This window comes from Calcarisporiella thermophila (assembly GCF_041956535.1).
Source record: "Calcarisporiella thermophila strain CBS 279.70 unplaced genomic scaffold VTP21scaffold_15, whole genome shotgun sequence".
NCBI classification, from domain to species: domain Eukaryota; kingdom Fungi; phylum Calcarisporiellomycota; class Calcarisporiellomycetes; order Calcarisporiellales; family Calcarisporiellaceae; genus Calcarisporiella; species Calcarisporiella thermophila.
Window position 1 is genome coordinate 1 of NW_027192205.1, and position 27,175 is coordinate 27,175.

At 38.5% G+C, this 27,175-nt stretch overlaps 8 protein-coding genes across 8 annotated transcripts; 3 read left to right on the top strand and 5 right to left on the bottom strand.

Moving 5' to 3' along the window:
• Positions 1–875: 875 nt before the first annotated feature.
• Positions 876–1,928, bottom strand: VTP21DRAFT_2589 (uncharacterized protein; the record flags this gene model as incomplete). The annotated part of the gene is made up of 1 exon (XM_069392797.1): positions 876–1,928. One exon carries the CDS (start codon positions 1,926–1,928, stop codon positions 876–878), a length of 1,053 nt encoding a protein of 350 aa, XP_069249837.1.
• A 779-nt stretch (positions 1,929–2,707) lies between these two features.
• Positions 2,708–3,984, top strand: VTP21DRAFT_2590 (uncharacterized protein; the record flags this gene model as incomplete). The annotated part of the gene is made up of 3 exons (XM_069392799.1): positions 2,708–2,768; positions 2,859–3,822; positions 3,897–3,984. 3 exons carry the CDS (start codon positions 2,708–2,710, stop codon positions 3,982–3,984), a joined length of 1,113 nt encoding a protein of 370 aa, XP_069249838.1.
• Positions 3,985–4,349: 365 nt separating this feature from the next.
• VTP21DRAFT_2591 (uncharacterized protein) lies at positions 4,350–9,881 on the bottom strand (the record flags this gene model as incomplete). The annotated part of the gene is made up of 18 exons (XM_069392800.1): positions 4,350–4,491; positions 4,576–4,796; positions 4,864–4,978; positions 5,061–5,331; positions 5,407–5,531; positions 5,596–5,692; positions 5,753–6,419; positions 6,482–7,042; positions 7,124–7,291; positions 7,384–7,501; positions 7,560–7,668; positions 7,776–7,878; positions 7,946–8,227; positions 8,292–8,467; positions 8,533–8,829; positions 8,887–8,929; positions 9,011–9,410; positions 9,475–9,881. The coding sequence occupies 18 exons, from the start codon at positions 9,879–9,881 to the stop codon at positions 4,350–4,352; spliced, it is 4,302 nt and encodes a 1,433-aa protein (XP_069249839.1).
• A 1,691-nt stretch (positions 9,882–11,572) lies between these two features.
• VTP21DRAFT_2592 (uncharacterized protein) lies at positions 11,573–13,459 on the bottom strand (the record flags this gene model as incomplete). Its single annotated transcript, XM_069392801.1, has 9 exons — positions 11,573–11,836; positions 11,897–12,056; positions 12,117–12,163; positions 12,230–12,379; positions 12,446–12,778; positions 12,850–12,870; positions 12,937–13,025; positions 13,084–13,156; positions 13,223–13,459. The coding sequence occupies 9 exons, from the start codon at positions 13,457–13,459 to the stop codon at positions 11,573–11,575; spliced, it is 1,374 nt and encodes a 457-aa protein (XP_069249840.1).
• Positions 13,460–16,861: 3,402 nt separating this feature from the next.
• On the top strand, positions 16,862–18,450 carry VTP21DRAFT_2593 (uncharacterized protein; the record flags this gene model as incomplete). The annotated part of the gene is made up of 5 exons (XM_069392802.1): positions 16,862–17,321; positions 17,384–17,512; positions 17,591–17,880; positions 17,972–18,074; positions 18,149–18,450. The coding sequence occupies 5 exons, from the start codon at positions 16,862–16,864 to the stop codon at positions 18,448–18,450; spliced, it is 1,284 nt and encodes a 427-aa protein (XP_069249841.1).
• Positions 18,451–21,362: 2,912 nt separating this feature from the next.
• On the bottom strand, positions 21,363–23,153 carry VTP21DRAFT_2594 (uncharacterized protein; the record flags this gene model as incomplete). The annotated part of the gene is made up of 7 exons (XM_069392803.1): positions 21,363–21,413; positions 21,470–21,801; positions 21,870–21,977; positions 22,038–22,431; positions 22,507–22,687; positions 22,758–22,876; positions 22,947–23,153. The coding sequence occupies 7 exons, from the start codon at positions 23,151–23,153 to the stop codon at positions 21,363–21,365; spliced, it is 1,392 nt and encodes a 463-aa protein (XP_069249842.1).
• An 868-nt stretch (positions 23,154–24,021) lies between these two features.
• Positions 24,022–25,232, top strand: VTP21DRAFT_2595 (uncharacterized protein; the record flags this gene model as incomplete). The annotated part of the gene is made up of 2 exons (XM_069392804.1): positions 24,022–25,100; positions 25,163–25,232. 2 exons carry the CDS (start codon positions 24,022–24,024, stop codon positions 25,230–25,232), a joined length of 1,149 nt encoding a protein of 382 aa, XP_069249843.1.
• A 266-nt stretch (positions 25,233–25,498) lies between these two features.
• VTP21DRAFT_2596 (uncharacterized protein) lies at positions 25,499–27,099 on the bottom strand (the record flags this gene model as incomplete). Its single annotated transcript, XM_069392805.1, has 3 exons — positions 25,499–26,662; positions 26,757–26,963; positions 27,058–27,099. The coding sequence occupies 3 exons, from the start codon at positions 27,097–27,099 to the stop codon at positions 25,499–25,501; spliced, it is 1,413 nt and encodes a 470-aa protein (XP_069249844.1).
• Between the last annotated feature and the right edge of the window lie 76 nt (positions 27,100–27,175).

The following is a 27,175-nucleotide window of genomic DNA, read 5'->3' on the forward strand; positions in this document are numbered from 1 at the left end:
CCCCCCCCCCCCCCTTGACGCGTTCAGGTGTGAAAAGTGTCCCCCTCGTACTTTGCGCAAATTCGCTCAACTCCACCAAGCCTCCCCTCGTCACAATCCAAGCCGCCCTACATAATCTAATACTCCACTCCCCTAGTTTAATCTAGTAATTCCGCATTTTATTATCAATAAATAATTTTAATACTCCTATCATTTGGATGCAATAATGTGGAACTTTTTTCGTATTAATTATTACATTTTTTAATGTGTTTAGAAAATAATCTTTTTTTCTTTTTTTGTGCTTTTCCTTTACAAATATTCAATATTTAATATACAGTATTACTTTATGCGCGATATATATGATATATATCATACTTCTCTCATTAAGCGCAGAGTTATAAATAAATCTCACTTTATTTCTAGTATCTCTCAAATTATAAAATATTTAAATTTCTTATGATATTCCGAGATATATTTTACATTAATTCCAATCATTCTTTTATCCCCTGTTTATTCCATTTTATTTTATTTTGTGTTTTATTTATTTTTAATAATCAATTGATCGAAGTTAATTAAAATGTGTCCTTTTAAATATAATAAGTTTTTATGGATATAATTACAGTTTTTATTATATAAATATTCTCCCCAATATCCGACTAAATATTTGCGTTGGCAGTCTATTTTGTTTAAGCCGTCACTCTAGCCAAATTTATATATTTATAGAAGTTATTGCAATAGAAGTTTTGGTTATATATAGTATTATCAATATCCCCACAAATTTCAAAACCAGAATAACTTATATAATATATAATAACATAATAATTATATCCATCAATACATAGATAGTTCAATTTGTATTAATGTATATTTCAATGATTTCTTTGTGAAGACACTTTTCAATTACAAAATGTAAGTGTTGATACGAGCCCTTTATGATTTTGTTTCTGCCAATTCCAAGCCGAACTACACATGTCATTGAGATCATGGATTGGTTTCCAATTTAACTCAGAGTAAGCCTTCGTTGGGTCCGCAATCATTTTGGAGGCATCCCCAGGCCTACGATCTATTCCTTTCCACTCTATTCTTTTTCCGCTTACTTTATCAACGCAGGCGATAACTTCAAGCACAGAATAGCCTCTTCCATTGCCCATATTGTATACTACGCATCCTGTCTTTTCAACACGAAGTTTTTCCAAAGCAGCAAGATGTCCCAATGCTAGATCAACTACGTGAATATAATCTCTCACTGCAGTCCCATCCTTGGTAGGATAATCTGTCCCAAATACATTAAGCTGCTTAGACTTCACCAGGGATTGAGTAATACATGGCAGTAGATTATTGGGGGGACCTAGAGGATTTTCTCCGATTATACCTGAAGGGTGAGCTCCGATTGGATTAAAATATCGAAGTATAATGGCATTCATGGTTGGATCGCTTTGACAGATATCGTCAATGATAAGCTCTACCATCAACTTCGTTCTACCATAAGGGCTAATCGGATGTAAAAAATGATTCTCTGAAATCTCTTCTTCATCGAGATTTCCGTAAACAGTTGCAGAGGACGAGAATACTAAATTTCGGCAACCCTCTCGCCTCATTGCCAGAAGCAAATTACATGAGCCGACAACGTTGTTTTCGTAATATCTCAATGGTTCATCAAATGACTCATTGACAGCTTTGAGGCCAGCAAAGTGGATGACAGCCCATATATTGAACTTTTCGAAGAGGTTGTAAAGTGCCTTCTTATCTAACAGAGAAATTTGACGGAATAGGGGACGCTTTCCTGTTATTTGGGCAACCCTGTTCATTGACTCGATACAAGAGTTTTTTAAATCGTCGATTACGATAACTTGATAATTTTTAGAAAGTAGTTCGATAACGGTTTGTGAACCAATATATCCAGCTCCTCCCGTGACCAGAACATAAGAAAGTTTGGCGTGTGTAGGCATAGTGAAGATTTCAAAAGTTTGTAAAATTCATGCGGGTGAAAAAGTTGGAAAGTCAGAAAAATCACACCTATATATAGTTGTCGTAGCATTATGGCATTGTTCATATACCAGTGAGCTGGGTTGTTTTGAAATCGAATCAAAAAATGAGGTAGTGCAAGCCACATTTGCCACTAAAAGGAGAAACAAAAACGATGTGAATTGGACTCGAAAATTATACATAATACCAATAGCCTCTATTTAATAGGTGGAAATAATATAATTAAAAAAATTTAACATCTACATTATTCTTGACACATATGAACGAAAGGATCGGCGCATAATTAATAAATTATTTTGCACACATGTGATTTTGTTAGCATAACGCCATTATTTTGAGCATATGCAAGTCACAATAAAATTGGAGAAACTGAGACATCTTGGCGTTGAAATTTAGAGTTGCATTTACTAGGCTTGAGAAATTACCTTAATATTTAATCTTATTTCCTCTGTTCGTTTATCAATAATCTTTTTGTACTTATTTATTTATTTTTTGAAAAATGGATTTTATGTTGAATTCACATTCATATTTCATGGCTTTTGCTTTGATTGTCCTTTCTGTTAGTGGTTTTTATGCAGGAATGGTGTACCCCCTTGGAAATTATGTATTTCGGTTACGTTTTTTTCAGCATGGCTACTCCCATAAATCGTCTGCTTTCACAATTATCTTTTCCATTATTATCGGATGTGGAATTCCGCTTATAGTCACCGGTATAATTTCATTTCTGTCTAGGAGAAGGGATATGGCCCCATTATCGTTTCTTGTCTCTGTGTGGAATCTCTGTGATTACTGGAGAGCGAATAGTAATTTTCAAGTAGACCCTATCCTCTATTATTACATCTACGCCAGCTTGTCATTCGGTATTGTTCTTAACTCAATATTTGGAATATTAGCAAGGTGGGATCCCTTGCCGCAACCTGAGACTGAAAAGGCCTCTGACCGCCATGCCTTTATCATAGTTGCTCACAACAGCACTAATAAATTAGATAACACAATAAAAGCGCTGCTCAAGCATGTCCGGCCTTATCAAGTTTTTGTGGCAGACAACGGTTCTTCGCATGAAGAAGTGGCAATGACAGATGCCATTTGTGCAAAACTCTCTGATGAGTACTATGGTGGGGATACCATGGACTATTCGGGTGACATCAATGTATCTCATATTTCTTACGGCAATAAAAGTATTGCACAGTACGCCGCTGTTTATTATTTATATCAACAGTGGATGCTTGGGACTTCAAAAATCGATATTATTACTACCATTGATGATGATGTAATCATTCCTGAGTACTGGCCATCAAAATCGATAGAGAAACAATTCGAGGATCCGTCAAAGGTCGCCCTGGCATATCCACTAACTGCAGAGAATAATAATATCACTCTGATGGCTAAGCTCCAAGATTGTGAATACCTTAGCGGAAACGTTGGTAGATATACTTATGATATATTTGGAACACAACTTTTTGCATCGGGCGCAATCTCAACTTGGCAATTGACAGCATTAATGGCCGTGATGGAACGCCATTGTACCATCTTCAATGGTGAAGATTTGGAAATGGGACACATAGTCCATAAATTATCCGGGAGAAAAGGAAAAAAGCTGGGCGTAGATATGGCCACAAGGATCGGTTACGTTAGGGATTGCGTGGTACCCACTATCGTCCCTTATTGCTTCATTCATTGGTATGATGTTTTGCCAAATCCTCTAAAACGAAAGCTTAATCCGACCCCTTGCCGTTGTCAGGAGCATTCTTTTTTGAATCAGCGTCTTCGTTCGTGGGATCCAGCTGGCCACATGTTTATTTACAAATGGGTGAAGGTGATTTTTGCATCGGGTGGTTTTGGGTACAAACCTAAATGGTTTGTTAGATTGGTATGCCTATGGAAAGTTATCTCCACTCTAAGAGAATACTCTCAGATTGTTGGGATATTAGTATCTTTTCTACGAATAAGATCGGTGGAATCATTGAAGAGTCTACTCGTCTTTTATGTGGACTCTATTGTGGTCGGTTGGGCAGCTGAGGTGTTTTATTTAGCATTTCAATCCCAAAGTCTAAGTCGCATTGGGCTTGCGATGCGTCCCGATGTTCTATTCTGTTTTCCCTTATTTTACGATATTCCTTATTACTTATTTATTCGATTTATTACAGCAATTTATTCACTGATATATTATATAATAGTTGTAAGATTTCCAGATGATATTCGTACACAGCTTACCAATGACGCTGAAAAGAGGCGAACCCTCCACAGCATTTGGTTTTAAATCTATTTGTATTTTTTTATGTATGTAATTTTGCTTAAACATTGAGTATAACAGGGAATTATTCTCCGGGTTTTTATCAACAGCTTCATAATATAATATGCTATCAATAAAATGTTTCTAATACTCAGCGTCTTGGTTTTCTCATGACCCAAACGAAGAATGTGAATATCAACACGTTGAATACCCAATATGCCCATAAAATGCCGAAATCCCGCCATTGATTATCTGCGGACCACTCAAACTGAGCGTAATATTGAGCACCATTACTACAGGTAAGAAGGTAAACATGAAGTTGTTAATTTATAAACTGGGAATAATCTAAATGCAAAGAATTGTTAATTAAAACAGACCTGTACTGACAATATTTACACAAATCCATTGCATTATTATCTTTCAAATAACCAGTTGTTTGATTTAGCCATGCGCCAGCATATTGAATACAAGTTTGGCCAGGGGGTGGTGTAAACGTGAAAAAGTCTTCTTCAACGCAATCAATTTTTACAGGCTCAAGGATTGCTGTAACTGCTCCCTCAAGGAAGTAGTGGAAGGGGTCAAGTGGATACATCCAGGCCTATTGAGAAATATATATTCGTATCAATTTTACTTTAAGAAAAGGATATAAATGAATTACAACTTACCCTCCAAAAATACACTAGGACCGCGGGAGGAGTGAGAAATCCGGCAAACAGGTAAAGGAAAAAGTTCACAAATGGAGTGACAATATTGATCTGATTTAATGTCTGGCACATTGATCTGTCGCGATTAATAAGATATTTCACAGTGTTAAAACGATTAATATTTAATACAACCCAAGTTGCCTAGAGAGATTACTTACGCAACTGCCATTCCGCATGTAAGTGATACAAGTAGAAGCACCACTAGTATCAAATAGGAATAAATCCCATTAACTGCAGTGCTGTCTACGCCTGCTGACCACCACAAAGGTAATATCGCTGCTGCTGCGGCAACCAACAAGTACGGTATTTCCACAAGAACAAAAGCGACTGCGAATGGTAAAAATCCATAATATTTTGACGCGTAATCTCGATGGAAATACTGTCGTTGCATCAAAAACTGAGGTTGAACTGCGAATACAAGTGTAACTCCTGAAAATTTGACATGTAAATTTGATGAGATATTTTCCTCTATTATTGCTGATAAATAATGCAACCATTTCCTACCTATTATCAAGTTCTGGAAAGCAACAAATGAATACATTTGCAGGTCGCTCGTAGTTGGCCGTAGTTTCCAAAAAGTAAATCCATTAAGAAGTCCAATGAAACACGTCTGGCCAATGCGACCAATGCTATAAAAATGAGGGAAATGTTATCATTACGATACCAATACTAATAGGAAAAATATAAACTAACTTGTAATATGGATCTCTCCACCAGCAAAGATTCATCCGTTTATAGACCTCCCAGATTTGAACCCAAGTGCTAGTAGCAAATTCTCGGATCTCCGAAGCTAATTGTTATAATACAGGTAAATTTAAATGATTCAAAATTAGTTCTACTTAGTAGCTACGATATCCCAATACGAAAAACGTGTTACCATTTGAAACAGTTTGTGGGCTAATCGTGAGTTGGCCCATTTCTTCTAACACAGCAGAGCGTTCAGGGGAATTTTTCCACACTTCAGTCCAGTCTTGTGAGACTTTTCCAGATGCACCAGCGCCTATCACTTCGAGAATATACTCAGCAGAATTTTCATGCTGATCACAGATACGTCCTCCATTACGCTCGAAATAGTCGAGCATTATACGCGAGTTAACCCCAATATCGCCAAAATAAGCAGTTTTGCCGCCGCGAGCAAGAAGAAGAAGACGATCAAAGTGCTCAAAAAGAATAGAAGATGGTTGATGAATGGTGCAGATGATCGCCATTCCCGCGTCCGCGAGCTTGCGGATAAATTTGATGATATTATAGGACGATTGTGCATCAAGGCCAGAGGTTGGCTCGTCCAAGAATAAGATGGTTGGCTTGGACACGAGCTCCATACCTATGGTGAGGCGCTTGCGTTCTTCAACAGATATGCCCACACCAGTTTCTAGACTTCCAATTAACGCATCTCCCAGATGTTCCATCTCCATCATCTTTAATATGTTTTCTACGTATTCATATTTTTCTGCCAAGGGAATATTTGCATCCTGTCGCATCTTGGCCGAAAACCGAAGGGCTTCTCTAACAGTAAGCTAAAATCAAAGTTAGTGAGTCAGTAATAATATTGATTACTAATTCTAATATGAATTCTTACTGCAGGGTTGTGAACATCCGACTGTTCAACATAACCAGTAATGCGCTCAAAGTCAATGCCAGGTACATTGCCGTTCAGCAAAATATCACCCTGTATTATCCCAATGGTCTTTCGTTTAGCCAACACATCCAATAATGTCGTTTTTCCAGCTCCAGATGATCCCATTAGTGCAGTCATTTCTCCAGGTTTAATCCAACCCTCAACATCATCAAGTAATTTAAGAGTTCCCTTGTTTACAGGCACTGTGTAATTAATATTTCTCCACTTGAAAATCCCAGCCACCTTCGAAAAGTTATTGCTAATGGCATTGTATGCTTCCTGGCTCGCTTGTAAGCGCTTAAGCTCTTGCTCCCCGTTAAGGGTAGGCGCCTTCCCCTTTTTATATACTTTTCGTACGAAACCACCATGTATCCATTGAATCTTTTCCATTGCGATACAATTTAGCACGACGAATAGTAGCCAAAAGAGTAAAACCGCTATTATGTCGATGTTCATCTGGGAAGTCTTATAACCGTAAGCCGCATCAAGGAAGTCGTCTCCAGTGACAAAAAATTCTCCACCCTATAATTCGAAATATATGTGAGATTATTGCGATAAATATTAAGCTTCTTATATTCCAATAAATATAGATTCTACGTTTACCTTTGAACCTGCTAGTGTGCAGACTTGATGGGTTTTATCATTGTATCCAGGACCACTCGGAGCTAATCCTTTAATTGAATCGCATTGAAATATCAGACCTCGCATTTCATTCGTTAACAATGCTTTAAAAGCATAAGCAAATGGATTAATCCAGAATATCCAAATAAACTAAAGCATTAAGTTAGTAGAAAGAGAAATTAGTGTCAATTAGCCAAAAAAATAATATATTAACAAATCTGTAGTGTTTGATTTTTACTCACCCAAGGATGAAGTTTGTTATATGGAGCTGAAAATCCACTATAAGCAATAATGGTAACCAACAATATACCAAAGAGCTGCTGCGAGACATAGATAGATGGGCTTATGTTTCCAAGAAACCTAATTAGGATAGAGTAAATTTAATAATTCAGCCAATCAAAGTTACTAAAGTATTTACCTGAATATTTCCGTCATAGCGAGAGTTGATAAGAAGTTGATGAATAGAAAGATGAAAAACTTTCCTGCATCGAGATCCAAGCCGTACATGAAATATAATATGATGGTTGCTAGAATAGTTTGAAGCAAAACAATAGGTATATCGGTAATAACTGTGCAGATGATATGGGAATAAGTTTACTAATAACATTTAATACATATTTTGACAACTAAATACCTCTGGCAACGTGAAATGCAGAAGGGTGGTACATTGCATAAGACTTATGTTTTTGAAGTGTCATGCGACCAAAGATGACATTGGGCAATTCCGCTTGTGCAAGCTAATGTGTATAAAAATCAGCAAATTGTTTTTCATAACTTGTAGTTTCAATAGATTAGGTTACTTACAAAACTGTTGAAAATCAGAGATCCAAGGATAGCGCCTCCTCTTTGAAAAACACCTGTGCTATCCAAGGCCATCTTGTAGAATACAGAGCCATATATACAGGAAATTGCTAATACATTTAAATAACGTTGATATAGAGCAGTCTTGTCACCCCAGATAAGTTGGAATTGTCGAATTGTTAATGCAATGCATTGCTCGTAGAAGTTAGCTGAATAAACGCTATTACTCGGAACTCCTTTCTGTTTGATATCCTTGACATATTGCTTAAATTCAGTTGCAGGTTGCTACAATTTTCAAAGTAAATAACAATTATCCATACAATGGTTATGAAACTATCAAACAAGTCACCTCATTCTCAATCTTTTTCTCATAATTGGCAATATCATTAAGCATGACCTGATAGTCCATTGAGCTTAAAAAGTACGACTCAAATTCTTCAGGCGTATTGGGTGTCTTTCCTTCAAATCCTTCGCGGACAACACGCTCGTTTGGATTCGTAATACCAGTCAAGAAATCAGGAGTGCCTAAAAATTCATATAGAATTTAATACTACTATGACCATGCGAATATTTCCAACAAAAATATTTACTTTTCCTTGGCTCACATTTGAATCCCATTTCTTCAAAATATGCTTTGGCCCGAGAACGAGGCCCAAAAAAAATGCATCGTCCAAGATATAGAATTAATACCTTATCAAAAAGCTCGTAAATGCTGTCAGATGCCTGATAGATTGTGGCGATAGTAGTTTTGTTGAGAGTATCACATTGAATGCGCAAAGATTTGACATAATCTAGAGCACTGGCAGAATCCAAACCCCTAGTTGGGCAATCCCATGTAGTAATTGCGCTGCGTGCAACCATGGCTTCAGAAATGGTTAAGCGCTTGCCTAATATCCAATACAAATCAGATTGTTTTGATAATAAGTTTTAGGGTTAAAACTTACGTTCACCACCAGAAAGTCCGCGAATAAACTCATTGCCTACAATCTTTTTTCAAGTATATCGTAAGTTAGCATTGATTTGCAGTGACTTTGAAACTTGTCAAGAGATATATCATAAAATACTTACAGTGTTGGCCTGCCGGCTAAGTCCAAACATTCGTAACAAGGTGTCCTTAAACTCGTTGCGAAATAATTTTCTGCTAACCCCTGGCAATCTTTTCTCTGGAGTTTTCATTCTCAAAGCAAAATCGAGAGTTTGGTTGACCGTCAATACAGGATAATGAGAATCCTCCTCCATACAATAAATGGCTTCGCCCAGATAATCGCCGAAATCCTCTGACGGGATACCTCCATAGTGTATATCACCCTTTACATCTAAGAAATCTTTCCTAATATTTGCAATGGCACGCAAAAAACTGGTACAACCTGCCCCTGGTCGACCTAGCACCAAAAGCATCTCTCCATCGGGACAATAACCTGTGACATTGTGCAAGATATCAAAAACCGTTCCATTATTAGCTTTAAACCTATTAAACAGATTTATAATTAGGTTTATATAAGATGGTTTTAGATTTTTATGCTTATGCTCACCAATTGAAAGGGTTGAAAAGCTTTACAAGCTCAACGAAGGGCGTTAAATTGGTCAAAATATTGGAAGCGTCAGCTCCTCGGCCAACCACTGTTAAGTTCCTGAAAACAACTCCCATCTTCTGACGCCGTATTCCATGTTCATCAGAAGCGCGGACACCAGATTCAAAATAATCTCTCAAATCAAACTCGTTTGTTTTATCTCCTTTCTCGATATCGCCATTGAAAAATTTTGGATCTCGATCTCGATCTTGGCTAGTTAATTCATGTGTGATGCGGCGTTCAAGCTCATAAAACATCTCCACATTGTTTTCTACATTTATCTCTTCTTCCGATTCAACAATAGTGGCAGTGGAGCTATCCGACATTTTTCCGAGTTCTTTCGCATCTTCGTTCCAATGTTTACTCATATCAATAATATACAAGAATATAATTTAACAGAAAGATTTTTTAATGATTTATGTTTCGTGTGATATATAGAATCTTGCTTAAAGTTAAGTGAGCGAATCTATCTAATGGATTTCTAGATCTCGAGTTTTCGAGTCGATATAAAAAGCTCCAAATATTAAAGAATTTATATTTAGAGAGGATTGACGTTAATAATTTATATGTTTATGTTAGAAGTGGATTATTCATCTTTGACGATGTGTGTTTTCACAAAATTGCACAACAAATTTCTAGTTTGATTTTGGCATTTACACGTCATTCTTTAACCTCTTTTGACTTTCACGCTTTTAGTAAAAATTTCACGGCATTTGAAAGTCAATTTAGAACTAAGCCTAGCACATTCACCGGATTATTTTGAATTAATAAGCTCTTGTCAAACCCTGTCATTGCTCTATTTTCTCAGATTTGGATATCATGGAAAAATATTTTACTACCTGAGGGAAATATAGTTTCCCGGATTTTGATACTTTACAAATAAATAACTTGGATTCGCCTTTAGTTGGATAACGCGATAATTTAACAAATTTGTTACTTTACCAACACGTGCGATGACGAAATCATTAAGTAAAAAATTAGTAATTGATTACTACACATCAGAGGATCAAAGTGTAGTCACAAATTTTAGAGTTGTTGATTTTACTATCTTAAACTGCCCTAAGAAAATGAATGAAAATAAACACTGACATAACTCCAGAGTAGCCAGAATTTTTAAAACGAAACGAGTGCTGCTCTTGCCATATGGTAATTTAGTCAAATATCGTAGGCAGTCTTACTATACCCACCCTGCAAAATAAATACATCATATGTATATATCCGGGACGAAAAAATGGATACCTTTCTGGAATGAATGAATGGGTATTAAGCTTTGATTATTAGGAATACATTACCGCCATAAAATTGTCACCATATATGAGTGATATTTAACACTTATATCTCAGTAGTTTATTCATTTTTTAAAGAAATTAATTATACTTTACTATAGGTATGTTTTTATTATAAAGCATTAATTCAATCACGAAGGTATATTTAATACTGTAGTATGCTTAAATGAAAGGCCTGTATTATAGCCAACTGGGAATAAGGGTAATCGTTAGACAAGATTGCTACGTTATTGAGTTGTATGTGATTCACCACTATGTAAATCTCACTTTCGTAATAAATAAAATACACATGATCCCAAGGATGGAAAATGCTTCTATATCGAATAAGTTAATGTAGTTATTCATCAATGCTTTCAGATATTTGAAAATGGTAGTAATAATGTTCTGAATAAAATTATTATAATTCAAAAAATCTTTACTTTTACAGATAATCGCATTAACACCAATATATCAAAAAACAATTAGAAAAGATAGACATAGTTGACTTAATGTATTTCAAGTACGCTTCTCAAATTGTATCAAGACATCTTCGAGACGCAAAACGCCGAATAAACCATTCACCTGCAGGCCTTTTGCATGGGATGAATTCTCAGGCAATTTCCAAGTGTAATTTCGTACTGTGGTTTTCAGCGTATAAGATATTACAATAAAAAAATAACAACTCAGATTGACAATAATAGGTACTCACATAGCATAGAAAGTACTACTCGCTGCTCTGTAAGCGAAAATTGCATGCCTAACTGTACTTCCGATTATAAACTATCAAAATCTACTTATACGCTGAGAATGAGTAGACTTACGCAAATGCGCGAGCCACCTCCAAAAGCTAGCCAGGCATCTTTAGGTGGGTTATTCTCAGGGTAGAATCTCTCTGGCCAAAACTTTTCCGGATCCTTCCAATATTTTGAGGAATGTTGCAAAGAATATATGTCCGCAAACAGATATGTGCCCTTAGGAATAGTAACTCCATCAAGTTCGACCGGTTCTTCTACAACTCTAGGTCCAATATTAGGGGCTGGAGGATGCATACGGAGCGACTTTGGTATAGGATTTTGCATAAATTTCTTTTAAAATATGATGAATAAAGTCGCACGTACCTCTTTGATAATGAAATCAATATATTTCATTTTTCGGCAATTATCGACACTAGGTATCTGCATAGGATCTGAATCAGAAAAAATGTGATCAACCTCTTGTCGAGCAAGTTTTTGGATTTCAGGGAAGAGAGCTAGGTAATAAATTGCAACTGAAAGTGAACTGATGAAAATTGTTAATATGCTGTCAAAGTTAGATATATTTTAAAATGATTATATTTACGCCTGGGTTGTGTCATGACCAGCGAGGAAAAACACCATCAGATTATTCTGTCATGGGCAATGTTGACATTTAGAATTATATTTCATAGCAACCATAATGAAATAGATAATTACCTTTATATCTGCTGTGGTCCATCTATTCTTATCATCGTGTGATTCCGCCTCTATCATCATCGTAAGCATGTCTTTATGCTGAATGTTCTCATTCTTATAGAGTCCATCCTGAATTTCCTTCTTTCTTTTCTCAATGATATCAAATACAACCTAAATTTGAAGCAAAATAGTAAGTACTAAATCAGAGCATGACGATTTAAACGCTGATCCGATTACTCTGTTCAAACCGGCAAGGGATTGAACGGCATGCTTTTCGAAAAGACTTATTATTGAATCTGCGCTTGGAAAAAGTATACGAACTGGGTTTGCTAATCCGCCAAATGTGCCTTCATAATATTTACAATATTCGTTTTCTGGGTTTCTGAGAGCATTGAAGTTGAACCTAAATAGTGTCTTTCCGAGGGCATCTAAAGTAAGCCTGCGCATGAGTATAGGTATGTCGACAGTTTCTGCATGTAGAATGGCTTGATCTATATATTTAAAAAGCTCATGTGTGCATTCTCCAAAAGGTTCCGTGGGAATGGTGTGCCGGAACGCAAGATTAAGAACCTGTAATTAAGATGAAGCATGTTCAGGTAATTTGGGGGTAATTTCAATGAAAGCGATAATAAACGAATTGCCTTTCTGTGGCGTCTCCATTCCTAAATATATATCAAAATATCAATATCCATTAATTTGATATATAATAGAGATTTATTGATAATTACCTCCCCGTTGCTCACTGCCACATTCTCTTCACCAAAGAAATCGAAGATGAATTTCCCCTGACTCAAAGCGTTCACTTTGGGAATAGAATCTAACAGAGAATGATTGAAGTATTGCTATGGACGAATTGTTTCATGATGAAGGTATACCTGTGCGAGACATGAATATCTTGACATACGATGGATCACTCAAGAAAATCCCCCACCTACCAGCGAACCATATCTATCGAAAAGGAGCTTTCAGCTGAGGGTTTGCTGTTATTTAAACCTCCAATGATTCCAAACTTACGCATGCCATGCCCCTCTTTTCAAGAACGGGCATTATCAATTTCTTGTTAAAATTTTCAAAGGATTCCGCTCGTACTAGCGCATTCAGAAAGGGTAACAGAGGGACTTTTGGTATGCCCCTTAAAGAGCGAGGTGGGATTATAATGCCAGATATTGCTCGAATTGCGGCAATACCCAGAATTATGGCGACGCTAATTGCGCTTTTCCGCACTAGTTCGGGGGTAATATTCGATATCATGTTTTAAGTCCTTTTTAATTGCAGAAGACTGTCTTTTAATATACTTCCTTATTTTCGGAAGAAATTCCGCTCTGTACAAATCTCATCTGCCAACCAATGCTTAAAGGTCAATGATACTTCCGAATTGACTCATTAGTAAACGCAAGCCACTCGGGTTGATATGAGTCAAGCTGATCATTCTAATTAAGAATCTCAAGGTTTAAATTTATATCGTGCTTTTACGACATTAGAAAACTATGCATTCACAAATTCCATGTAGAATACGCATTGTAAGGATTTGCAGAAATATATGTATAGTTAAACAGGCAACATATTTTATTTTTTTATGTATGCAATTACTTTTCGCAATGGTCCTATATATCTCCCACTTTAAGCATAGATAGTAAGTTTACTTTTACTAGCATATTAAATCAAGTGTAAAGGGTGGATTATGAAGTTCAGAGAACAAAAAATTATTATACAGCGTGAACTATTTAACATTCCCCGAAATCGTTTCAATATTACTGATATGCAACGGGAATTAACGGAAATCAGATTGATCGTTATGATTTAAATGGTATTTTCACCAATAAATGTTACATTGCCTGGGAATCCCGTGCTCGTTCAAACATTTCAACAAGAGATAATACTAAACATCGGATAAATAACACTCTTTAACAAAATATCACCATAGTTAGGTGGCTCAGTATTTATATTTTAGTACCATGTGTTTCATGCATGACAGCTAAGATGATTACACCCAATGGTCTTCATGCAATGCCCATCACTCTTCACTGGTTTATGGTATTTAACTTTGTGTCTTGAGGGTGATACTAATTCTATACCAATCACATCAAGATTAAATCCAGTTCACTTCTTTATCCTTACTCAAGTTTCGTATTTAATTATTAAGACTGTCATTGAGAGAACGAATTGTGAAGCTAGAGCCAATAATGTACTAAACTCTTGTGTTAAATTTTCTTAATACCTCTTCACTCCATTAAGTTATTTTTTAACGCAAATATGTCAAGCCAATTCACAACGTCTTTGCTAGACCAAATTTTAGAGTAAAACTGAATTGACAGTGCGAAAGAGAGGAGGGACCATTCACTCTCTCCAACATTCATCCTCGTTGGAATTGAGGTTATGGAAAATTCCCATAGATTCGTTCACTGCAATGGTCTTAACAAAATCACGGAATAGTGAAAAATAGCTAGCTACGGACTTTAGCAACCTACCGAGTCTCGACAATAAGTGATCAGATGATCTTTTTCGATCCTCAGAGATGCAAACACGAATTGGTAACATGTAAGTGTGGATCTTGCTTTCAGAGTTTTCTCAGGACTAGCGGAGCAATTGACATTATTGGATTATTCGTGTGCACTCCACAACAGCGGCCCAATTTTAAACACCATCGCAAATTAAAGAGTATATTCGGAACATGAATAAGTTCCCATCAGAACGAATACGAACACAAATTCCAGAAATATTTACATTTATTATTACCATCCGAAATCTTGATAACATCACATAGCAGGATATCTCACCAATTGCATCAATTAACCTATTTGTGTACTCCTGCATTATTCTATCCGCAGAAGTAGTCGAATTATTTACTCTACCATTTTTTTCTCTATTTTTTTCTGAAAGTAATAAGGCCAAGTTCAAAATGTATAGAGTCAAGCTTTTAGGAATATACATTATAGTGCATGACATAAAAATGTTAAATTGAGTGATCATGACTGTGAATCTAAATAAGCATTCAAAGCTTATTGCATATAAATAATAGTCCATTCTTACATAACTTAGGGACAGTAATGCGCATTAGTTCTCTTGCGAGTGCAAGAGGATATGAGTTGATAGTAAAAGCCAACATATCGTGTGGAGAAAACCAAAATCCAAAATAGTGATTAGATCTGTGCAACTGGAATTTATTGATCAATGAGACACCCTGAGCAAACAATCATTCGATTAATTGCCAAAAAAAATCATGGTTTGACAAAGCTCCAATTCAAAACTGCTCTGTGCTCTTCCTCAATGCGGTCCTTGAAGGTAAAGCTTGTAGCAAGAATTCGTATTCCCATTATACCGTTAATATTATTGGCTACAAAAATTCGTCAAGCAAAATCAAGTGGGTTTTGAAAACAGCTCTTTAATCAAGTAGTGTCAACACACTAGTTGGAATAATCTATCCGTTATAAAATTGATCTTTCCAAGATAATTGCTTGAAAGAGTATAAAACGAGAGGATGCGATTAATTCATAATCCACTGATATTATTTCTCATGAATTGTAATAGAATTTGCTCTTTTCTTCACGATGAAAGACGAATTTTGGAAGGCTTTAGTGTGCGCCATTTTTTATCCATTGTATCATATGACAACGCTTAATTTATATATTTTCGTCAAAATTTCGAAATACTAGCTTACAAAAGGAAGGCTACCGGTTATAGTAGTCTCGGGAGATATCTCGGCTCAATGCGTTATATGGTACTTAAATTAGACGATAAGGCTAGGTTAAAATAGCTCTAGGGTTTAAAGCAATACAACTTCCCAGTGCATTCTCAGTTACTCTATAATATTTTCATATGCTAACTAGATTAATTCCAAAATGTTTGGGCAGTTCAACTAGAAACAGTAGCTCCGTGTGCTGAAATAACACATTAATGACAGAATTTTGGCTCCTTAACGCAAAGGCATTCCAGCCTGCGCGACCGCTATAAATTCTTCACCCTTTGTCTTTTGAAACTGATCGGAAAAATAGAAAACGCTGGTCATAGGGTTTCGGTTGAACATTTTCCCCAAAAGAGTTCTTGGGCAGTAATTCCATTTGACAGTAGCACTAATATTGTCTATTTTTTAAGTGTTTATGCTATCTCTTCTCTCAGTTCCATGTGAGAAAATGAGAATGGTGGAGACTTTCGGGAGCACAAGCAGTTAAATTTACTTAGCTTTGCGGGGAGGAATTGCGTGTAACGTGAATTCCAATAACCATTCGGCATGTTTCCCCCACAAAATAATATTCCCTTTTAATCAATCCAAACTAACAATTAGCATTAGCTAAAGCCCGGCCAGGGCATATTGGCGTATAGCGAGAGAGTCACGCATAGCTACAATCACCGCATCTGCGCCCGACTACTTTGGGTAGTACACAGTCTATAACCTTTTCTAAAGATCGAATCTTTGTATGAGATAATACATGAACTTAAAACTGGCGTGGATAGCGCTGCTTGCCAGCTCTTTGTTGAGGCATCTATTTCTTCATGTGTGCGCAAAGTTTATACACCTGCAATATATATAATTTCACTGTTATTCAGCGGATCATTTCTATCAATACTCTTTTTTTAGGAATCCCTCCTCCCTCTTTTTTTTGTACATCCCCATCTACCTTTCCTTCTCTATACTCCAGTTATTCCCAACCTCCAATGATTCAGAATTTCTTTCGTTTTGCGTTTGTTGCCCTGCTTTTTGTGTGGGGCTCGTTCCAAGTGAATGCTGCCCAAATCCAACGGAGACCTGGCGATCGTAAACCTAGCAGCAAACCCACTTCTTCTCAAGTGTCTGACCTCGTCCAGGCCGCCAAAGAAGATGCAAAGGCATTTAGGAGCATGGAGCCATTTAGCAACGAACACATGGAGAAACTCAAAGCTTTCTACGATAAGTACGCTAGTTTGCATAATGAAAGCGTTAGCAACAACGATGCACTCAGTAGTTCGCGCCATTGTCCTGTACCAATTCCGCCAGTGACATGCAACCCCAAGCCAGGGGAGCTTGATGATGGCATATCGGATAAAGACCGTGATGTTCGCAGACTTCGGCCCCAAGATATTGGAGCCGTACTATCCTTCGGCGATAGTATAACCGCTGGCTTTGCCATGAGTAGCGGTAGGACGGATATTTACATTTTACTATAAGTCTTGCATCTTACTAATTGGGTGATATTTTAGGGCATATCCCGTTTGTCCAAATCTTAGAAGAGAGAGGAAAGGTGTTCAGCATTGGGGGAGATTCCGGTCAACTCACCCTTCCTAATATCCTTCGACTCTACAATCCCAAATTAACAGGCATGTCTACCGGTGAGAATATTTTCTACTGAATAAATGCCACTCTTTTGTCAATGACCCTTTTATTTACTCTATCTGTCATCATAAAAGATGTCACTCTCCCGCTTGCTACAGGAAATGAGCTTAACTCTGCCATCTCAGGGGCGACCTCTAAAATCCTGAACAAGGAAATTGATCGTGCCGTGTCACTCCTTAATGGGAAATATCGTGCTATCAAGAACCAATGGAAGATGATTACTCTCCTTATTGGACCTAATGACGTATGCGGGATCATTAGCAATACTAACCCTATTGAATACGGCAAAAATGTTCGCGCAGCGGTTGAACGTATCCGCACCGACATAGGAAAAGCCTTTGTCAACCTTGTGGGCGTACTTGATGTAAGTAGCATTTTACCCAGATTGGTACAATGAAAGTGTCTCCTCATGAATCGTTACTTTTCAATATCCTCTCTTGCATTGCACCAATTAGGTGACTCAAGTTCATTCTGCGGCCCAGTCAGACCTATACTGTGCTATCTATATGAACACTTTCCCCATTGAATGCCCTAATGCGGTTCCCAGTAAAGCTCCCGGTATGTCCACTGCTTTTCTAGTCACAGGTATTCGTCTTTTAAATAGCAACTCCGCTCTCGATTATGTTCAATAGCTACCAGACAACGCATTGCCGAATACAATGCACAACTTGCCCAGATTGCAGACGATTACCAAGCCAAGAATTATTCCGACTTTTACGTTAGCGTCCAACCAGCATTTGAAAAGGCTGTTTTTGACAAATATGGGCAGGGTTTCCTAAGTGGTTTAGACTGCTTCCATCCCAACGTATGTGCAAACAAGGCGTTCGCCGTTGGTCTCTGGAAAAATCTCTTTGAGCCTAAGGGTAAAAAGAGCACCTTGTACCCTGAGAACGCCACTATCTATTGTCCCAAAAAGGGCGAATATTTCCAGTAATTTTAACTCTCATTTATTTAGTAATAAGCATTGAACTGCGTTCGATGCTGTTTAATAGGAATTGGGTTGTATCAACTAGAAGTTGTCTTCAATAGCACCAAAATTTACGTCATTTGACATAATCATAATAAACTAGGATCCAGAGTTCAATATGCATTCGGATAATATGATTGAATTTATAGCAAAGAAATATATTTAAGTTTTACAAACATAGTAGCCTATCTAGCTATCCACTCTGTTGTTTCAAATTTACTAGAAATATAAAATTTTAAATCGAGTACAAAAATTATTTATCGAATATCTAGTCATCATGAATAATCAATTATATCATAATATCAACATGAACATTATAACCAGTGAAAAAGTAGAAATATTGTGTCAAAATATTTCTCACCTGTGGCTACCTAATGTATTGTTTATTAATCGATATTTAAGTGATCGAACACTTTTTTCGCTAAACACTTTCTCATCACGTCAATAATTTGAGATGGATGAGAAAATAATTCTCTTCCGACAATTTTGGCTGTCATAAACCAATCACTCAACGGGATATCACAGAATGAACCAGGCTCTCCAATATAGCATTTCGCGTGGCTTTTAAAACTAAACTCTTTAAGTTCGTTGCAGCTTTCAAATTCATTCTCCCCCGATACGTATGGTAAAATCGCCTCCTGAAGGCATATCAAATTCCTCCTAAACCTATTATTCGAGAAAGTATCAATAAATTGTTTTGAAACACTTAGTATAAATCGATTCAATAATTATACCATTTTTGTCCTCTTGGACTGTACTTTTCATAATTACTGAGGAATTTTTCGCAAAATTTGTATCCAAAAGCTAAAGGGTATCCTTCCTCCCCACACTGATATTGCTCTTCGAGACAATCTTTATAAAACGCACAGGATTGAGGTACAAGTTCACATGCTTGTGTAAGATTAGAGACTGCGCGAATAGTATTAAATAGAAATGAGAGTCCGAAAGCAATAGGAATATAAAAACGCGTTTTAAACTGGTTATATTTAATAATTAATCATCCAAAAGTTTAAATATTGCATATTAATGAACAGGGAATTCCCACCTCTTATTTATACTTATTTTCTTTCCAATTGCCAAGGGTTCCTTGTAGGCCAGTCAAAATAAAAAAAACCATGATAGTTGGCCATATGATATATTTTTTCGTAAATTTGGTTCCCTCTTCAAATGTTCGTTGTGCCCTGGAATTCAATTTTAATAAAGCAACGAAGCACTCCATATTTAGTATTATTTTTATTGATATTATATTAATATAAGCCACCTTTTATTTGCGTCACCTAATTTTTTTATACGAGCTACTTCGTAACTATTGCCAATGGATGGTTTAATATTTGCCGGAACACAAATATATACACTTTGGGGTATTATTTAGGTAGCTTTTGGGGGATTTTGTGTTTTTAATGTTGAATATTCCGAGACACTTTTTTGTACCGTTTAATCAGGGGTCACCTTCAACCCTTGTAGAGAAGTAAAAACCGTATTAACCAGAGGGGTATTAACCAGAGTGATCCCATTGCTTCTACTTATCTTTCCAAATTAGCTAATATCATGGCGCGCATCACTCCTGTTAAACGTGCTCGTATATGTATTCTCCTTGAAGAAGGATATTCCATACGTCAGGTAGCCTCCCGGGAGGGTATTAGCAAAAGTACTGTGGCAAGAATACGCCAACATGGGGAAAACGCTACTAATATCCCCTCCGGAAAAAATTTGGGACGCCCACGTAAGCTATCCAAATACGATGAAAGAAAATTGTGTCGAAGCGTTTCAACGGGGGAATGTAAGAGCGCGGTCAAAGCACAAGAACATTGGAGAGAGCAGACCGGCGAGGATCTTTCGGTGAGCACCATTCGTCGAGTTCTCCGGCGTAATGGAATAGCTACTCGAGGAAATAAAGGGAAATCTCGCTCTACAAAAAGGTGACGCCCAAGAAAATCAAAGCGCCACCAAAATACCAAGATTGAAGATTAGCTTTGCGTTCTATGCTCAGACGAAAATCAGATCCCGACAGTTGATACTGAGAAGAGAGTGTCGTAATGAGGGAGGCATATTACATCATATAGAGGGCGCAATTATCATATTTTGATCAAACGCGTAACGAGGGAATGTTGCATTAAAGCGTCTTACGACTCCTGGTAGAATTGGAATCTTGTAACCCGGTTAACGGACCCTTTGCAATCTAGCCCTAATAATTGAAAGCAAGCTAAAAGGCTACTATTAAGTGATACGATATCTGCATGACAGAGCTGATTATATAGTGTTATTAAATCCCAGTATACAAATCAAACCTGAATGTTTAAAAGTTCAAATACAACTAGATTGAAATATATGATTAATTCTCTCAATCGTCCGATTTCTAGTCCACTATCGTTATTGAGGAGAGGAAATATCTAAATTATTCTCAACCGGAAATGAGGTTCCAACTGGAGAAATCTTTTTTCAATACGTCACCATCGAGAGAGTGAACTTGTGTCATTAAGCTTAGCGAGTCAGTGAGCCGATTTATTTAATGTCAAAGCTGAAGGGTAATGAATCAGAGTGCCCACCCGCCTCATTGTAAAGCCAACGCTAATTCACCTGGATTCTCATAGCTGGTGAGCTATTGTTCTTAGGCATTTGATCAATGTGTAGTTTTCTCTTTGTTTCTGATGAAAGTAATTTGTAGTTTGATTGAGACCAAAGGCAGCTCTCTTCAACATGCTTTGTTAGGAGGGAGTCTACCTATATCTTAAATAACCATGTTTACCAGCATGCTTATTACAATATACATTATGCTGTATGGTTGAGCGAAGTAAATAGCTATAATTAGTGAGGATTCAATTGCATTTCAAGTGAATATCTCAAAATCATCACTTAATGTATTTATATATTGTAGCATGCTACTGGTATGAAAATGAATTAACTATCCATCGCAATACATCGCAACCGTGCTAATCGCATAATCAACTACTGCCGGCAGATGAAAATCCCCACTTCTCTACTATACCATAACTTTAAACCTCTCATATGCTTGCCTCTCCAGCTCTTCTCTATGGTTTGGATGCGCAATATTGATCAGAGCCCGTGCTCTCTCCAAGAAATTTTTTCCAAACAAATCTGCGCAACCCCATTCAGTCACAACATAATGAACGTGGGATCGTGTAGTGGTTACTCCTGCTCCTCGGTGTAGGGTAGGCACAATACAAGAGGCACCATTTTTCAAAGTGGAAGGTAGACAGATAATTGGAATGCCATTTTCTGAAATAGCGGCACCGCGTTCGAAATCCACTTGGCCTCCGACACCGGATATATGGCGGGTACCGACGGAATCCGCACACACTTTAGAAGGTAGATCAATATGGTTAAACTCAAAGAGCATTAGGTTAGAAACAAGGTAGTATATATACCTTGTCCAGTTATATCCACTTCAATAGCACTGTTAATAGCAGTGGTCCGTTTATTGCTTCCTATGATGACCGGATCGTTGGTAATGGAAGATTCCATGAAATATATTTCTGAAATAGAAACAGAAGTCCATCAATATCCTACATTCCCACGCGCATCCTACTCATTACCTGGGTTATCATCTACGTAGTCATACACACGTTTGGTTCCCATCACGAAGCTAGTAACTGTTTTTCCAGGCATGAACGTCTTCTTAGAATTAGTGACCACATTGCTCTCAATCAAATCAATCAGTGCGTCCTGGAACATTTCCGTGTGCACGCCCAAATTCTTGTGATTTTTCAGAGAGGCCAGTACTGAGTTGGGGATGGCACCAATGCCCATTTGCAGACAAGCTCCATCCTGTACTAAGGAAGCCACATTATGGCCAATGCGTAGCTCGATTTCACTAGATGGCCTGATAGTCGCGCAAGATAGCTCCTCGTTCACATTTGGAATCAGAAAATCGATCGAGTTTATGTGGAGATGGGAATATCCATGCGTACGAGGTTGATTAGGGTTCACCTATGTAGCAGAAAGGTGCTAGGGTAAGAACATAGGAGAACTCACCTCCCGCTCATAATGCTATAGTATTATTACCTGCGCAATGATTTTTTTCGCAGTCTGGGAAGCGGATAGAGCGGCTGCAACCTCGACACCTAGCGAACAGTATCCGTGTTTATCTGGTGGTGATACATTTAGAACAGCCCAGTCGAGGGGGAGAATATCCCTTCGAAATAAACTAGGGACTTCTGAGAGGAAGCATGGTATATAAGAAGACCTGAAAAAGAAAACCAATGTTAGATTACATATCACTCAATGGAGTAAAGTAGCTGGCTGTAGAATATAACCTCCCAGAAGCGACGGCCTCCCGCTGATTGTGACCGACGAATAAATTATTTACAAAGAAGGAATCCCTCATTTTTGATTCGGAGCAAGGGTTCTCCCTCTCGATATGAATATGACACAGCTTGTTAAAAATATACACATGGACTACTTGTAAAATGGTTTATAATCGATTGTAAAATAAAATTTCGTACTTCCACATTACGCAATTCTTGCCATCGGTTACTTAATTCCCTTGCCACCGTTGATGGAAAAGCGGCAACTCCATGAAAGAAGACGCGTTCATTTGACTGAATAAGACCTGCAGCCTCCTCGGCAGTAACAATTTTGGGTGCCTCCTTTCTTAGACGGATATTCCTGGTTTGAAATTTTGTTGATAACTGAGGAATTACACGTCGCATGGTTCAAATTTGATTTAAGGCACGAGAATATTTGAAGAAAATAAGAATCAGATTCTTCGAACGCTGAATCATACAATCATTGGGATAATGGGAATTCAACTCGAGGGAAGCTTAAATACAATGACGTCTTGAATAGATATCGCGTGTGCTTGCAAAAGCGACCTAAAATGTACTAAATATCAAACAATCCTTAAATATTGCTCCCAATTTCTACTGCGCAAATGTGGGGATGACTACTCGAATTTGGACTAATGGCGCCAGAAAATAAGCAGCAAAATAGTTTATTCTCTAAAGCCTAATTTGGTTGCTGTGTTATCCTATGCCCACGGTAGTATGATTCTCAAGTAATTAACAGAGAATTTAACATCGAATCCAAAGTGAAGTGACCTCCCATAATAACTGACTAGTTTAATAATTGTCATCAAGTTCAACTACCCAAAGTGTTTATCATGTTCTGTTAGTCTACTTTATTCAATTAAATGCTTTGTGCTCATTCTCAGACACAACGGCATTGATGTTGATATTTAACTTTGTTGATTTAAGCGTCTCTTGGTATCCGACTTGTGTTATGAGGCGATTTGAAGGGTCGAGGTTTAAGAATGTGCCTAAAATATTTGTCAAAAATGTGACGATCAATGAAATTTCATCGATCGCCCCCCGTTTGGGTTGCATGTAATATAATTAATCTTAGCGCTGGCAGGATTGGAACGTAAAATAAAATGAACGTTTTCGCCAGGAACACTCATTCTTCCTTCCCTATATCCATCAACTTTTATACCCTTCTACTTTGTTTCGCTTTACCTCAAACTCCAAGCACACCTTCCCTTATTCCATTCTTTGATTTCATCTTTATACCCTTTGCCGAAAAATGAAGTATCGCGTTCTAATCAATTTTATCTTTGTTTTCTCCTTCTCCACCCACGCTTATCAGCACACAAGTTCTTCTCAAACAAACCCTCCCTCTCCCTCGCAATCCGATGGAATCGTGTGGGAGCGAGTGTACGGTGGAGCCACGGTAAGACACAAGGGGTGGGACAAAGCCAAAGTGATTAAAGAAGAAGAGAAGTCAGAATACATGGAAGGCCAGAAGGATGGGATGATATATGTTAAACCGGCTCTGGCCCCTGGATCTAAAGCCACCAAAACGAAGAGTCATTTGAAGACAGTAGTCACTGAGAGGCTCATTGTAGATAAGCCTTCAACTGTAGGAACAACAACTTCCGCCGAAGAGCCCAGTTTTACCATTTCAGGGATGCAAACGGAGACTTGGGGAACAAATAACTTACTTCCAGGGAGGAAAACAGTTGGAAATCCAGTCGTGGATAGAGTTTCGACTTATGCTCTAGAAACAAAAGCTTCAGCGGGGACGGCTGTGACTGGTACCGCAGCACCGACGGCGGCGCCAGCTTCGGTATCAGTGAAGTCAAAAGCCTTGCTGGGAGTATCAAGTGTTCCAAAGTCAGGGGTAGATGGTCCGATGGGAACGAAGACTGTACTGGCACGCACAAGGACTACGGATATAGTGAAATTAGCATCGGGAGCACCAACAACGAGTTCAACGATGTATTCGATTAAGCCTACTCAGGGGCATGATCAAGCAAAGGAAGCTAAGACCACTGTATCACGTGAGCCAGAATTCAGGGCAGGAATAAAGACACTACAAGACAATCAGCACACTCGCTCACATACCAGCTCTTTAACTGAAAAAAACACAGTTAAATCTAATAATACGCAGTACCACAGGATTCGGCCAAAAGTGGCCAGAGGCAAGCGCCAGGATGAGGCGGAGAAAACAAATTCAATCCAAGCAAAGCTGGGGGAAAACCTGGTGGAAAAACCAGCGGAAAAGCCAACTGAAAAGCCAGCGGTGAAACCAGTGGTAGAGCCAGCGGTAGACCCAAAAGTCAAGCCTGTAGTAAAGCAGTCGAAAATGAATTCAGGCAAACTGTAAGCCTTAGCGACTCAATTTTCGCTAGTATGCATTGGAACTAATGGGATGAATATATTAGCCAAGCGGAAGCGAGCCCCAGGGGTATTGAGCATGGGGTTCTACCACTTCAAAACTTCAACCGCTATTAAAGGACCATCTATTTTAAAAGATCCTAGGAATGGGTCGATGCCTTTATATACATACATATATAAATATATATTTACATATATATGCTCTATACTGTAACATTTGTTGGATAATATCGAATAAATACCGGCTTCTTTATAGAGAAAGAAAGCAGAGCGGATGGGAAAGAGAAAACCATATCGTATAAATGTATTTTTGCTTTGTAAAACTCTATTCAATCATAATTACACTCTACACACTGTGTTTTAAAAAAAAAAATCTATGTAAATTAGTTCAATCCGAACTGTTTCTTGATTTCAGCAGTGCTGGTGGACTTCGGGCGCTCCAAGGGGAATCCAAGAGCACGGTCTGTCACCTGCTGGGCAAGAACACCAAGGGCTCGGCTCACACCGAAGAGAACGGTGTAGTAGTTCTGCTCAACCAAACCATAATGCTGCAGGAGCACACCAGAGTGGGCATCCACATTGGGCCAGGGGTTCTTCACCTTGCCGGTCTCTTGCAGGATCGGAGGAACAATGTTGTAAAGCTGGCTCACAACCTTGAAGAGCGGGTCGGAGGGCAGATGCTTGAGGGCGAACTCACGCTGGGCAGAGTAGCGGGGATCGGTCTTTCGCAATACGGCGTGGCCATATCCGGGAACGACTTGACCGCCGGCAAGCGTGCGCTTCACGTAGTCGCGCACTTGCTCATCAGTGGGCTCCAAACCAATCTCGTCACGCATTTTCTGAATCCAGCGCAACACCTCCTGGTTTGCAAGACCGTGAAGCGGTCCAGCAAGGCCATTCATGGCGGCGGCGAACGAGAGGTAGGGATCAGAGAGGGCACTTGACACCACACGGTGAGTGTGAGCACTGACGTTTCCGCCCTCATGGTCGGAGTGAATGGTAAGGTAGAGGCGCATCAACTCCACAAAGTTCTTGTCCTCATAGCCGAGGAGGGTGGCAAAGTTCTTAGAATAGTCAGCCTTGGGATCGATGGCGGCAAGCTTCCCATCCTTGTAGACGTTACGGTAGATGCGGGCGGCAATGAGTGGAAGCTTGGCAATCAAATCCATGGCATCTTCATAAGTATATTCCCAGTATTTGGTTTTGGAGATTCCGTCCTGGTAAGCTTTGGCAAAGGTGCTGTCGTGCTGCAGGGCGGTAATGGCAAGAGAGAACTGCGACATGGGGTGAAGAGTGTTGGGGCAGCGGTCAAGTAGCTCCTCCACGAATTCGGGGATAGAAGCTCGGGCGGCCCATTCGGACGAGAGGGAGTCGACTTGAGCTTTGGTGGGAACTTCACCCGTAAGTAGAAGCCAGAAAAGACCTTCAGGGAGCGGCTCCTGGCCACCCTCAGCAGTGGGGAGCTTTTGCTGGCATTCTGGGATTGAATATCCTCGGAAGCGAATACCCTCTTCAGCATCAAGAACGGAGCCTTCCCAAATCATACCCTAAAAGAATGAGCAAAAAAAAAGTCCGTGAGCCATCGTTGAAACATGGGGTCGGAGAGCAAGAAAAAAAATGCCTTTTAGTACTATCGTTTACCTTGATGCCACGCATTCCACCGTATGCCATATCGACGGTAACTTCACAGAGTTTCTTCGAACCGAGCTCCTTCTTTACTGTCTTAATTTCCTCTTGCTTTTGCGGAATGATCTCGGCAAGTCGTTCTTTGAGGCTCTGAACCTTGGCAGAGGAGTATGAACGCGATGCCTGGAAGGCCAGAGCAGAACTCGCCTGACGGCTGACAGGCTATTTACATAAGAAATTGTTGGGTCAATTAATAAGCCGCCAATCACCCCACTTTAGATAGGGCATGGAACTAAAGGGGGGTTAAGAAAGCTACCTTGTTGAGCGAGATTAAGCGAAGAGCATTACGGAGAGCCATTGCAATTAGCAATTTTTGTTTAGAGAAAGACCACCGGGAGAATTCGTAAAAACAAAGGAAAAACGTGAAAAAAATA